The 11,855-nt window shown below is 49.6% G+C and overlaps 1 protein-coding gene and 2 non-coding genes across 3 annotated transcripts in view; 2 read left to right on the top strand and 1 right to left on the bottom strand.

Moving 5' to 3' along the window:
• vac14 (vac14 homolog (S. cerevisiae)) overlaps window positions 1-11,855 on the bottom strand; it is a 61,263-nt gene that overhangs the window by 29,688 nt on the left and 19,720 nt on the right. The window contains exons 10-12 of the mRNA XM_035419229.1: window positions 7,791-7,854; window positions 3,152-3,296; window positions 2,309-2,374 (exon numbers count right to left, since the gene is read on the bottom strand). Of these exons, the coding sequence (XP_035275120.1) occupies window positions 2,309-2,374; window positions 3,152-3,296; window positions 7,791-7,854 (275 nt within the window). The remainder of the gene's footprint in view (window positions 1-2,308; window positions 2,375-3,151; window positions 3,297-7,790; window positions 7,855-11,855) is intronic.
• Window positions 8,892-8,962, top strand: trnag-gcc. Its single transcript has one exon. It is a non-coding gene; the product is annotated as a tRNA-Gly (tRNA).
• trnag-gcc lies at window positions 10,181-10,251 on the top strand. Its single transcript has one exon. It is a non-coding gene; the product is annotated as a tRNA-Gly (tRNA).

Genomic DNA, 11,855 nt, shown 5'->3' with positions numbered 1-11,855 from the left:
ACGCCATTACAGAACCTTCCCTCGGCCTGTCTGGGGGTGACAACGGAGCAAACGAGGGAGGCCAGGACGCAAATAAATAAATAAGTAAATAAATAAATAAACGATTAAAGAACAAACAGGAAGGACAAGCTGAAACTTTTTCCCCCTCCAGAGAGGATGAAAGGAGGCGGCGGGGGGATGGGATTGGGGGGGGGGGGGGGTTGATTGAGTCAGAGAGTTTTTAGCGCAGCCTGCTGTCGCAACAGAGCCGCTCCAGGCGAAAGGCCACAGAGAGAGAGAGAGAGAGAGAGAGAGAGAGAGAGAGAGAGAGAGGGAGGGAGAGAGGGAGAGGGGGAGAGGGAGAGGGAGAGGGAGAGAGAGAGGGAGGGAGAGAGGGAGAGGGGGAGAGAGGGAGAGAGAGAGAGAGAGAGAGAGAGAGAGAGAGAGAGAGAGAGAGGGGGAGAGAGAGAGAGAGAGAGAGAGAGAGAGAGAGAGAGGGAGAGAGAGGGAGAGAGAGGGGGAGAGAGGGGGAGAGAGGGGGAGAGAGGGGGAGAGAGAGAGAGAGAGAGCCGTGATGAAGCAGAGTGAAGTCATTAAAACCACGCGGCTGATCGTCTGCCACTTCGCCCTCCCCCCGGGGCGGAGCGAGAGGATGGCGGGGTGGGGGGGGTGGGGGGGTTGCGGGGGGGGAAGGCACCCTGCTTCCCGCAGCAGATGAGCTCCGCACCACGGAAAGCCCCGGAAGGTTTCCGGCTCGACAGCGGCAAGCACCGGCCCACGGAAGTACAGCGGCAGGCGAGCGGAGGGAGCGGGCCCGTCCCGGGTTCGAGAGGTAAGAGGAACAGAGAGAGACACGAGGAATAAGAGGATGGAGGGATGAAAGCAAGTAGAAAGGAGGAATGAATAAAGGCTAGGGGGAGAGGCCAGAAGGGGGAGAGAGAGCGAGAGAGAGAGAGAGAGAGAGAGAGAGCGAGAGAGAGAGAGAAAGAGGTTGTGGTTGTGGGGCTGTAGGCAGGCTTATCTCTCCAGTCATCAGTGCTTCCTTTAACACCCCGACAGGAGGCTTTTGGGATTAATTAAATCCTCTTTTTTAAAGAGGGAGTAAAAAAAAAATAAAGCCACGACAAAGTTTCCTTTTTCCCCTTCATCTCTACAGAACGACCCAGGATTGATCCCAAGATGCCTCTCACTTCCTGTCTGACAGGAAGCCAAGCCTAGGGGAACAGGAAGTAGGATCAGCTGGGAGTCCGGCACGCAGGTTGGCACTACATGGTGGTGGGGGCCGCCAGCAAGACCATGGGGGGGGCGGGATGGGGGGGGGGGGAAGGGGGGCAGTTGAGGGGATCCAGACACACTGACGCAAAAACAACACTGAATCCCTTTCGCTCCTCTTTCAGAAACGACTTTAAGCGCACTGACAAAATGCTCCGTATAAACGAAATCCTTATTTAAATCAACTTCAGGCCGTTTAAAACTTTAGGTGCCGCATTCAAAAGACGACCAGGAGGTGAAACTAAGACTTCCAAGTGTGTGTGTGTGAGTGTGTGTGTGAGTGTGTGTGCGTTTATGTGTGCGTGAGAGTGTGAGTGAGTGTGAGAGTGTGTGTGTGTGTGCGTGTTTGTGTGTGTGTGTGTGAGTGTGAGTGTGAGTGTGTGTGCGTTTATGTGTGCGTGAGAGTGTGAGTGAGTGTGAGAGTGTGTGTGTGTGTGCGTGTTTGTGTGTGTGTGTGTGAGTGTGAGTGTGAGTGTGAGTGTGAGTGTGTGTGTGTGCGTGTGAGAGTGTGAGTGTGTGTGTTTGTGTGTGTGTGTGAGAGAGTGTGTGTGTGTGTGAGTGTGTGTGTGCGTTCTCAGGACAGCCTTGTCTGTTGTGTTTGGAGACAGGAAGCTGTTTACTACGACTTTAACCACCACCTCAGTCTCCTTCCTGTGGGAAGCTCCCATGAGCCCTCGCTCTCGGCCCTGCGCTGATTCCTTACACATGTGGCCACATCAGAGGCAGGCGGCGGGAGGCTTTCATGAGTCACCGGCAGCGGCCGTATCCACGGCAACAGCCGCGCCGGCGGGACGTCTGCACCCCTCGCGGAGCGCGCCGACATCCGCGGGAAGACCCCCCGCCCCACCGACCCCCCCCCCCCACACCCCGGGCGAGGGAAGGGTTTCAGTGTCGCGCGGCGGGCGAGGGAAGGGTTTCAGTGTCGCGCCGTGGGGCGAGGGAAGGGTTTCAGCGTCGCGCCGTGGAACGAGGGAAGGGTTTCAGCGTCGCGCGGCGGGCGAGGGAAGGGTTTCAGCGTCGCGCGACTTGGCGACGATGCCGGAACGCCGGAGCTTACCTCGTCCGAGTCGTCCGACAGCGTTTTGAGCAGCATGGGGAACAGGCTGTCCGTGTGTCGGAACATCTGGAGGAGAGACACACACACACACACACACACACACACACACACACACACACACACACGGAGAAATTTAACACCAGTAACACTGGGGGATAAAAATAGCCTGCATGTGTAGGCTGTGGCGCTGGCCGCTAGCCCAGGTGGGGTTGGGGGGGGGGGGGGTGTCAGACGGACCAGAGATCAGACGGCACAGAACCGCTCATGTGCCCGTGCGCTACGACCACCAGCCCCGACCGGCCCGCTCCTCCCCCAGGGACACCTTCCAGAACCTTCCTTCACGCTTCTCTCAGCTCTTCATAACCGACAACACTTAGATTGCATCAAAAGACACGTCATCTGGAGGCGAAGCGCCACTCAACAACAATACAAAACCATGAACCCCAAAACAAACGTCTAAGAGAAGTCTGGCCTTATGCTGACTTCACAATAGAGTCTCAATCTCTCACTCTCTTATTCTCTCCTCTCTCTCTTTTGCTCTGGTTCTCTCGCACTCTCTTTCTAAGGCTGAGCAAGTTTGATAATAAACTAAATAAATCATTAAAATCTTTCGTAAAAAAAGTGGTGTAGCTTGGATGAAGGACATCTTTTTAAAAAATCGACAAAGACCGGCGCACATCAGTTAAGTGCTAACTTTCTTTAAGGAGAGAAACTTTCCGACTACTTTCATTCCCTGCAGTCACTGCCCACCTGCGCTCACAATGGGCAAGGTTCCTGATTGACAGGTCATACAGCCACTCACCTGGCTCTGAGCTCTGACTGACAGCTGCCATGGCCACTCACCTTGCGCGGCGTCTTGATGTAGAGGTGGTACAGCCACTTGAGCACGGCGATGCGGGTCATCATGCCAGTGGTGGAGTCATGCAGGTGCCGGTCCAGCACCTGAACAATCCCGTCCAGGTCCAGAGTCACCTGGGCCCGGTCAGCACTGCTCAGAACAGAGACACGGACAGCCCATTACCAACCCTACCCACAATGCACTGCTCAGAACAGAGACAGGGACAGCCCATTATCAACCCTACCCACAATGCACTGCTCAGAACAGAGACAGGGACAGCCCATTATCAACCCTACCCACAATGCACTGCTCAGAACAGAGACAGGGACAGCCCATTATCAACCCTACCCACAATGCACTGCTCAGAACAGAGACAGGGACAGCCCATTATCAACCCTACCCACAATGCATTGCTCACACGGACAGCCCACTATCAACCCTACCCACAGTGCACTGCTCACGACAGAGACAGGGACAGTCCATTATCAACCCTACCCACAATGCACTGCTCAGAACAGAAACAGGGACAGTTCATTATCAACCATACCAACAGTGTACTGCTCACAACAGAGACACAGGTAGAGGGAGACCATTATCAACTATACCCACAATGCACTTCTCAGAACAGAGACAGGGACAGAGAAACCATTATCAACCATACCCACAACACACTGCTCACAACAGATACAGAGCAGGGAGAGTTCATTATCAATCATACCCACAATGCACTGCTCGCAACAGAGACATGCAGGTCAAGGATGGTCCATTACCACCTGTACCCATAATGCACTGCTCAGAACAGACACACAGTTGGGAGTCCACCAATAACACAACCCCCTGACACTAAAGCCCTGCAGCCTTGTCCAGCATCTTAATCAGGCCAGAGGCAGCAGGTGCATATGGAGAAGAGACAGAGCATCCCACTGCTCCACAGCCAATTCACCTTCAGAACCAAAGCACACACACACATGCTCTCAGGACCAGCCCTGCTGCCTTCCTGTGTCTGTGTGTGTGTGTATACCTGAGTGTGTGTGCGTGTGCTTGTCTGTGTGTGTGCATGTGTGTGTGTGTGTGTGTCCCGGATGTCTCAAAGCCATGTTTCAGTTACTTTAAATGACTTCAGCCACATCTTAGACAAATAGCGAAGCACCAGTATTGATGCGTCGGGCAACGTGTACGACACGACGCACAGGAACAGAGACAAACGCGAAGCTCTCAAACTGTCCCCCCGTTTAATTAAAGACCCCGAGAGATCCCACTACATCGCAAGCGGCCTTCCACGCTCCCAGCAGAGAACAAGCCGAGCGCTCAATTACCGCCGCTCTACCTGTGATCTATATCAGACCGGGAACAATAAAACACCGTAAACCGCGCCGGCTCCTCTGCAGATCTATGCCCGGGTTCAATTGCAGCAATTCGAACCCTCGCCGGGCTTTTAAATGGCCCTTTGGGCTGAGGACACGGGACGCTCGCTCTCTCTCTCTCTCTCTCTCTCACACAGGCAGCATAAATAGCGCTCCTGCCAAAACCTCCCTACAGGACACCGCGGAATCCTGTCAAACGCTTTCGGGGGAAAGAAAAAATAATCCAGCGAAACTCCTTAAATAATAAAGTGTCCTGTGCGCTGCTGTGTGGTTTTTCTGGAGGGGCTCTGAATTCCATGTGCTTTGATGTGTTAAATAAATAAATACAGCTCCCCGCTAACAAAATAAAAGTCCTTTCAATTTTCCCACGTCAGTTTGGATGCGTGGAGCAGACCAGTCGATAAGAGTTCGTTCTACTTAAAACGCCTTCAAAGCACTGAATAAAGCATCTCAGAGGAAGCTTTGTGTACCGTGTCTGACAGTAGGATTTGGGCCTTTTAAAAGGGCATTTAAAAGCGCGGGTTCCCAGACTAAAGCAGAGGCACACAGAGCGGGGCGAGGCCGACGGCAGGATGAAGGAGCGACGTGCCGAAATGAAGATAACCCGCTCTGTTCACATCGCGGGGAAATCACAGAGAGAGCGTTTCGCAAATGGCACGGCCCTCGATTCCCGGAGAGCGCGCCGCTCCAGTGAACCGCGGAGCCCGTGCCGCGTCGTCCCCTTCATCTGAAACGGCTGTGAGGCAGGAGGGGACCCGCCGCGGCGCGGGCGCGTGCTGCCATCTGGTGGAGCCTGGGCGCTACTGCACGGGGATCCAGCGGCAGCCATTGGAGGCAGAGGTTCCAGAAGCAGAACGCGAGACGGGGGACTGGGACGGGGACGAGGGTCGAGACCGAAAACAAGCCGAGGGACCGAGCTGCACCCGCGCCATCCCCACCACCGCCGGGACTGAAAGTCCAGGTAAAGACGGGCCCCTCATTGTGAGTGTGTGTGTGTGTGTGTGTGAATGAGCGAGAGAGTGAGAGAGTGAGCGAGTGATTGAGAGTGAGTGATTGAGAGTGAGTCAGTGAGCAAGAGAGTGAGTGTGTGAATGAATGAGAGAGTGAGAGTGAGTGAGTGAGTGTGTGTGTGTGTGTGTATGAATGAGTGAGAGTGAGTCAGTGAGCAAGAGAGAGAGAGTGAGTGAGAGTGTGAGACTGAGTGAGAGAGTGAGTGAGTGAGTGAGCGAGCGAGCGAGCGAGCGAGTCAGTGAGTGAGAGTGAGTCAGTGAGAGAGTGAGTGCGAGAGTGAGAGAGTGAGTCAGTGAGAGAGTGAGTGCGAGAGTGCGAGAGTGAGTGAGTGAGTGAGTGAGTGAGTGAGTGAGTGAGTGAGAGAGCGAGTGAGAGTGAGTGAGTGAGTGAATGAGTGAGTCAGTGAGAGAGTGAGAGGGTGAGAACGCGAGCTACACACGGGGCCATGAGGTGTTCCACTGATTCACTCAGAGTAGAAGTGCTGAAGGCACAAGATCAAACTCAAGGTCTCAAAGAAAAGCGCATTTCCGGATGTCCATTCTGGATGAGGATGACGCACACACACGCGTGTAGCGTGACACTGCCCTCCATTCCACGCACAGGACAAACAGACCCAAAAATAGGCTCCTGAGAGAGAGAGACTCACGACTTGCTCACAGAAATCGGCTCAGCAAACGCAACACAGATAAATTCATTTTTACATTACAATGCTGCCGTTAACGTAATAACCAGCGCCGGAGAACGAAAGAATTATCTTCGCCACAAAAATACACCATTGAAAATGACCATTTTTGGAAGGGCTTCTGTGATTACGTTTCCGTGACGTCAGCAGGATCGCGTTAGCACGCTCGCGTCACGATGACCACGTTCCACGCTGAACGGCAGGACTGGATCTCATTTCATAATCAGGGCCCCTGGACTCTCAGGCGTCAGCGCCGGCTTACGTTCTTCCTACACGGCAAGTACGGAAATTTCCGTTCACCTACGCACTTCCCCTGGATGGGGCCCCTGCTGGATGCCTGAAATCTAAAACGCACACATGAAAGACTGGGGCGTCCTCTCTAGCTCTGGTTCCATAGGGCGTGTGCAAGGGCGCACCCTCCAGCCGCTTCCCCCGCTTCCTGCTCAGCTCAGGCCAAACGCCGCCCCTCGCTCAGGCACAGCAGGGGAACGGGAAGCCATCCGGCACGGGACCCTCGACCGTCCCGAAAAGCACGCTTAGCTCAGCATTTTTCTGTTCGTTTGTCTCCGTACTAAAAGCAGGAATATGCTGATGAGAAATTAAACCGGGGGGTACGGGGGTGGGAAGGGGGGGGGGGGGTGAAATATCCAGTGTGGAAGAGGAGAAACTGTGGGGGGGGGGGGGGGGGGGATCCAGAGGCTACAAAAGCAGCCGTGGGGGCAACAAAGAAAAGAACACAGTTGCTGCAGCACCGGGGGGTGGGGGGGCGGAGTGGGGCGAGGGGACATTATTTGAGATGGTATGGAAAAGGGGATGCTGGTGGGGGGGAGGGGGGAGTGGCGTGCAGGGGGAGGGGCTAAGACGACTCTAAGCTCTCTCACACGCGCTAGCTCTCCCCCTCTGCTACGCTGTGCTAGGCTGTGCTACGCTGTGCTAGGCACACACAGGCACTGCTACGGCCACAGGCGCCGGACTCAGCCACTGTGTGGAGTACTTGGACAGGTGCAGGTGAACCGAGGTGCTCTTCACGCCGTGACGGGGGGTGACCGTGGCAACCGTGGAGCGGAAAAGGGGGCGTTGAGCGCTTGGCAGTTGCCGTGGCGATGTCCTGGGCAATAAGGGTGGGGGGGAGTGAAGACCCCATGCAGGAGGGGCACAGTGAGAGACAGACTGTCATCAGCTGATTGTGTATGCGTGTACAGACACACACACACGCACACACATATGCACAAACACACATAGGCATACACAAAAAAACACAACCCACATACACGCAGGGAAATTCATACACAATGGTTTCATGCAAAGGACAGTGCCCAGCTCTTCCTTTTTCTCATTTCCTTTGGCACCAATTCCTCTACAGCACCTCACTGTGGCTGAATAGTAAAATGACACCTTTTTTTGTTCCTGTTGGAAACCCTATCTTGGGCTAGGAGCTGACGCAGTGACAGTACAAAATTGTTTATGAGCACATCTGCACAAATATTTTGAGATCAAATGCTTTATAGTCACAACACGTCATATAAACACATCAGTTTAAATGCAGAAGCGCATTATTTCAAAGAGGAACTGCAAATAAACATTTACCTGGTGGGTGTGAAGAAGCTGATGTTACTGAACCCAACAGAGTCTTGTGACGCATTCAGAGAATCTGCAACAAAAAGGCAAGAGAAACAGTGAATAAAAACGCCCACTATCACAGATCCAAGTTTAAAAGTGGTTTCTGTCCACTATAAAGATCAAACACAATCAAACAAAGTTCAGTCATTTTCACAACACTCAATGAAAAAAAAATCACCACTCCTCCTTGCAGTAAGACTAGCTCAGTACTTCACTGAAAGCCAAAACTTGAGGAGCTGGGCATTTTGCTTAAAACGTTAAGGTCTAATCTTTAAGCAACCAGGGACACAGTTTTTTAAATTTCCGTGTCCTCAACAAAGCATATTTCTGGTGCCAGGATTGTTTTATTTGAAGTGTGATTTTATGTTTCATTGTGCCATTTGTAAAGCACTTTCATTCCATGGCCTGAAAAGTAGTTTATAATAATTACTGAATAAAGTTAATCATTCTTTTAAGGATGCCATTCATTCATTCATCCTTAAAGCCCTGGGTTTTCAACAGGTGGTCCCGCACACCCCTGGAGGTCCTGGAAGGTACTGTAAGGGAGTCCCTGGCCAGACTTTATATTGCAATGTGCAATGACTACAGACAGGTTTCGGACGATATTTCTGAATATAAGTATAACCCTTTAAACTTATGATGGGGGTCCCCTGGATGCCTCTGAGCCTGGGTGGGGGTCCCTGGATCAGAACCGGTTGAAAACCCTCTGCTTAAAACAACAATGAACTGCCTCAGCCACAGGTCACAGGTGAACTACCCGTTCCCCCTCTACTGGCCCACTTTTCTGAGCCAGTCTACTTCCCCAAAATACACGTCTACTGTAATTTCACTGCAAAAAACGAATCGCTGACGGATGAAACAACAGAAGACGGTTGTCGGAGGAAAAAATAGTGACAGTGGAGAGAGAACAAGTCTGAACGTCTGGAGTTTCTCTGTACCCCTCTCTGTCTGCAGAGGAGCTCCAGCTAACTGGAGTCAGTCTTTACACACATGAAAAGATGCTGATGTGAAATTTCTGTTTTTACAGTACTTTTTCCAGAGATGCTAGCTCAGCACAACCCCATTCAAGCATTGGTGGTTCAGTGGTAGAATTCTCGCCTGCCACGCGGGAGGCCCGGGTTCGATTCCCGGCCAATGCAAGATACCCTTTTTGCGATGCCGTCTTCATCTTCACGATTCGTATAACACTGAACGCAAACCCTTAAAAACGCAGATGTACTTCATAAGGACGGTATATGCACTGCAGGTATTCACAGAGAAAACAAGTCTTCAGAAAGATCCTGGCTGTGATCTTAACAAACAGTAGGCCTTGTGGTTCAGTGGTAGAATACTCGGGTCTGATTCCCACTCAATGCATTAAGCTTCTTTTCTTTAGTTCTGACAATGAATTACCGTTCTTTTGGAAAGACTCCATTTCTGTCCATTTCCACTACCTCTTCCCTGTTCACAATAGCAGAGGTTAGCCTTGTTCTCCACACTATAGCTCACAGAGGTGTACCCAAAGCCAAATTCTGTTTTCAGAAATGCACAAATAACGCATTGCATGCAGATTTATTCTCTTCCTGACGCAGATAAACGATAATGAGAAGATATCTGGAAAATGAGATCAGCGGGAAAAGTGAGCGTTAAACGGAAAATTAAGCAGCGGTAATTCGTTACGCACAATAAAATCGCTCTTGTAAATGACCTTCAGTTTAGTGCAGAAGCTCAGAATTAATCTGCTCTTGTCACATTAGATCTTAGATCCTGGTCATAATTTATCACCAGCTAACCATTACTCCTACATAATAATACCTAAATGGACTCAATATCTCTCTCTCTGCAAGGAAAAGCAGTCACTGTGTTTCACGTCCAGAACAAAACCGAATCGGTCATTAGGAAAGCTGAAATGTGGGCCGGGTGAACTAGACAACAGCGTTGTCAACGTGGGCCTGTGTGTATTGCTGGTTTCTGTACCAAACAATTCACTCACATATTAGATCACAGAAAATTACCTATGGAGTCTGCAGCTACAAGCTCACAACTTCACAAAAACATCTACACCTTAATAATTAGGTGCATTACATTAAATAGCCACCAGATGGTAGTGTGCACCTGATACCACTTATACCGCTTTATACAGCATACTTTATACTGGATTATATTACACTGTCACTCAAAGGTAGTTTACAGTTCCAAACAAAACCACAACTGCTACTAGGCACTGAAGAGCTAACGGAACACTACACATGCTAGCGTTCCAGTGTCCTCCACAGTGCCTGAGGCAACCAGTCAGTGCTCAGTGCCGATGTGGCATTCCTTACACCCCTCCAGTGCACGTTTCACAGCGAACCTGTAGCAAACAGAGCCCCATCTAAGCATTGGTGGTTCAGTGGTAGAATTCTCGCCTGCCACGCGGGAGGCCCGGGTTCGATTCCCGGCCAATGCATGATTCCTTTTTCCAGCTGCCGCTAGGACATGAAATCTGCTTTCGGAGCTGTTCCGTCGAACAGCTTGACCATTTACAAGTGTTAAGTGCCTCAAACATGCTGTTTCAATGGACACTGCACAAAAACCTTACAGTGGATATCTATAAAAAAAAATATCATTACACGAATTATCAAGTAGGTTACCAGTGATGTCATCTAAACGATGCATTACAACTTGAGCAAAATGCATGCAGGTAACATCGCTGTTACATAAGGCACAGCACTCACTGCTGCTGATCATTTTTACACTGCAGAAAGTGATGCCGTATTGCATGACAAAAAGCCTAAGCAGAATGCATTTTAGGCCCATTACATAAAAATAAAACAAATTTGCCTCTTACTGCAGAATAAAACATTTCGTTTGATCACCGAAAACACAAGGAGAACCACACATCTCACGAGCAGGAACAAATGTTTGAAGTGTAGCCGGATTAAGTCTCTCTTAGGCTTCTCAATAGTTGTAAATGAAGGACCTAGGTGCACACAATGAACACATAGCTACATAGAGGCTAACTGATGTAGTCTGCAAGATTTGGGAATTTGTGTTCACTAACTAGCTATAAAACGTTAGAATTGCTCCAGAATACTAGATACCTGATAAATGAAAACACGAAAAATACAGTATAACCTCAGATAGGAACTGCAAAGTCGTAGACCGTGGTAAACTAGTGTAAATTCGGAAGTACCACATGCAAATACGATTCATCAAGATTAAAAAGGTGCAAAAAAGGGTAGCATGAAACTATAAGTCATGTTTTCCACTGATAAAATAACCCGTAATATTAATGAAAGCTGGCACAGTCATCCGCCAAGGAGTACAGTGTGAGATCGCATTTAATACAAAGAAGGACCAGAGCAAAACCAGTCTGAAAAAAGAAATCCAACTTTCCTTTAAAAAAAATTTAAAAAACACTGTGCAGTCAAAATCATATTTTAAAATGGCTATAGATAAAGAACCAAAGAGAAAGAATTCTACGACATTAAGTCTAATTTATAAAGTTAAGAATACTTTATTTTTTATTTCACAATGAAAGCAATAAAGCTGTTATACTGCCCTCTGCAGGAGGATTTGGTATAGGGCATGTGGGGGCATCGTTTACTGGGTAATTAACACACCATTTACACTTAGTGAGCCTCATTCACAGAACTTTTAAATTATTCTTACTCTTGTTCTTAAAAATGTTCAGAGAAAACCAATATGGAATTTACGACGTTCAGATCTCCGTTTTTGCGCATATCCCAGGTGTATGAGATGATGAATGCTGACAGTTTGTACATTTTATGTGCAATCTTGTTCATGTGATTAGCATAAGCAAAACAGTCATGCAAAAATACAGACTAAAAATAACTACTTCTTATGAATGCCGAAATGTTCTTGGAAACCTTCTTACACACAGTTATGTGAATGAGGCCCATTGTTCCTGCATGTGAAACTGCCTTAGAGGCATTGCAATGTGGTGACATTTGCATTCCCACAGGGTGGTGAGCTAAAATGGAGATATTTGCCTATGCATTAACATGACAGAGCCACAGATCCTCGAACAGGAGAGGGAGGAGTTTACAT

This window comes from Anguilla anguilla, chromosome 5, assembly GCF_013347855.1.
Source record: "Anguilla anguilla isolate fAngAng1 chromosome 5, fAngAng1.pri, whole genome shotgun sequence".
NCBI classification, from domain to species: Eukaryota; Metazoa; Chordata; class Actinopteri; order Anguilliformes; family Anguillidae; genus Anguilla; species Anguilla anguilla.
The sequence above is the reverse complement of the archived record's forward strand: the minus strand, read 5'-3'. Positions and strand labels throughout refer to the sequence as shown.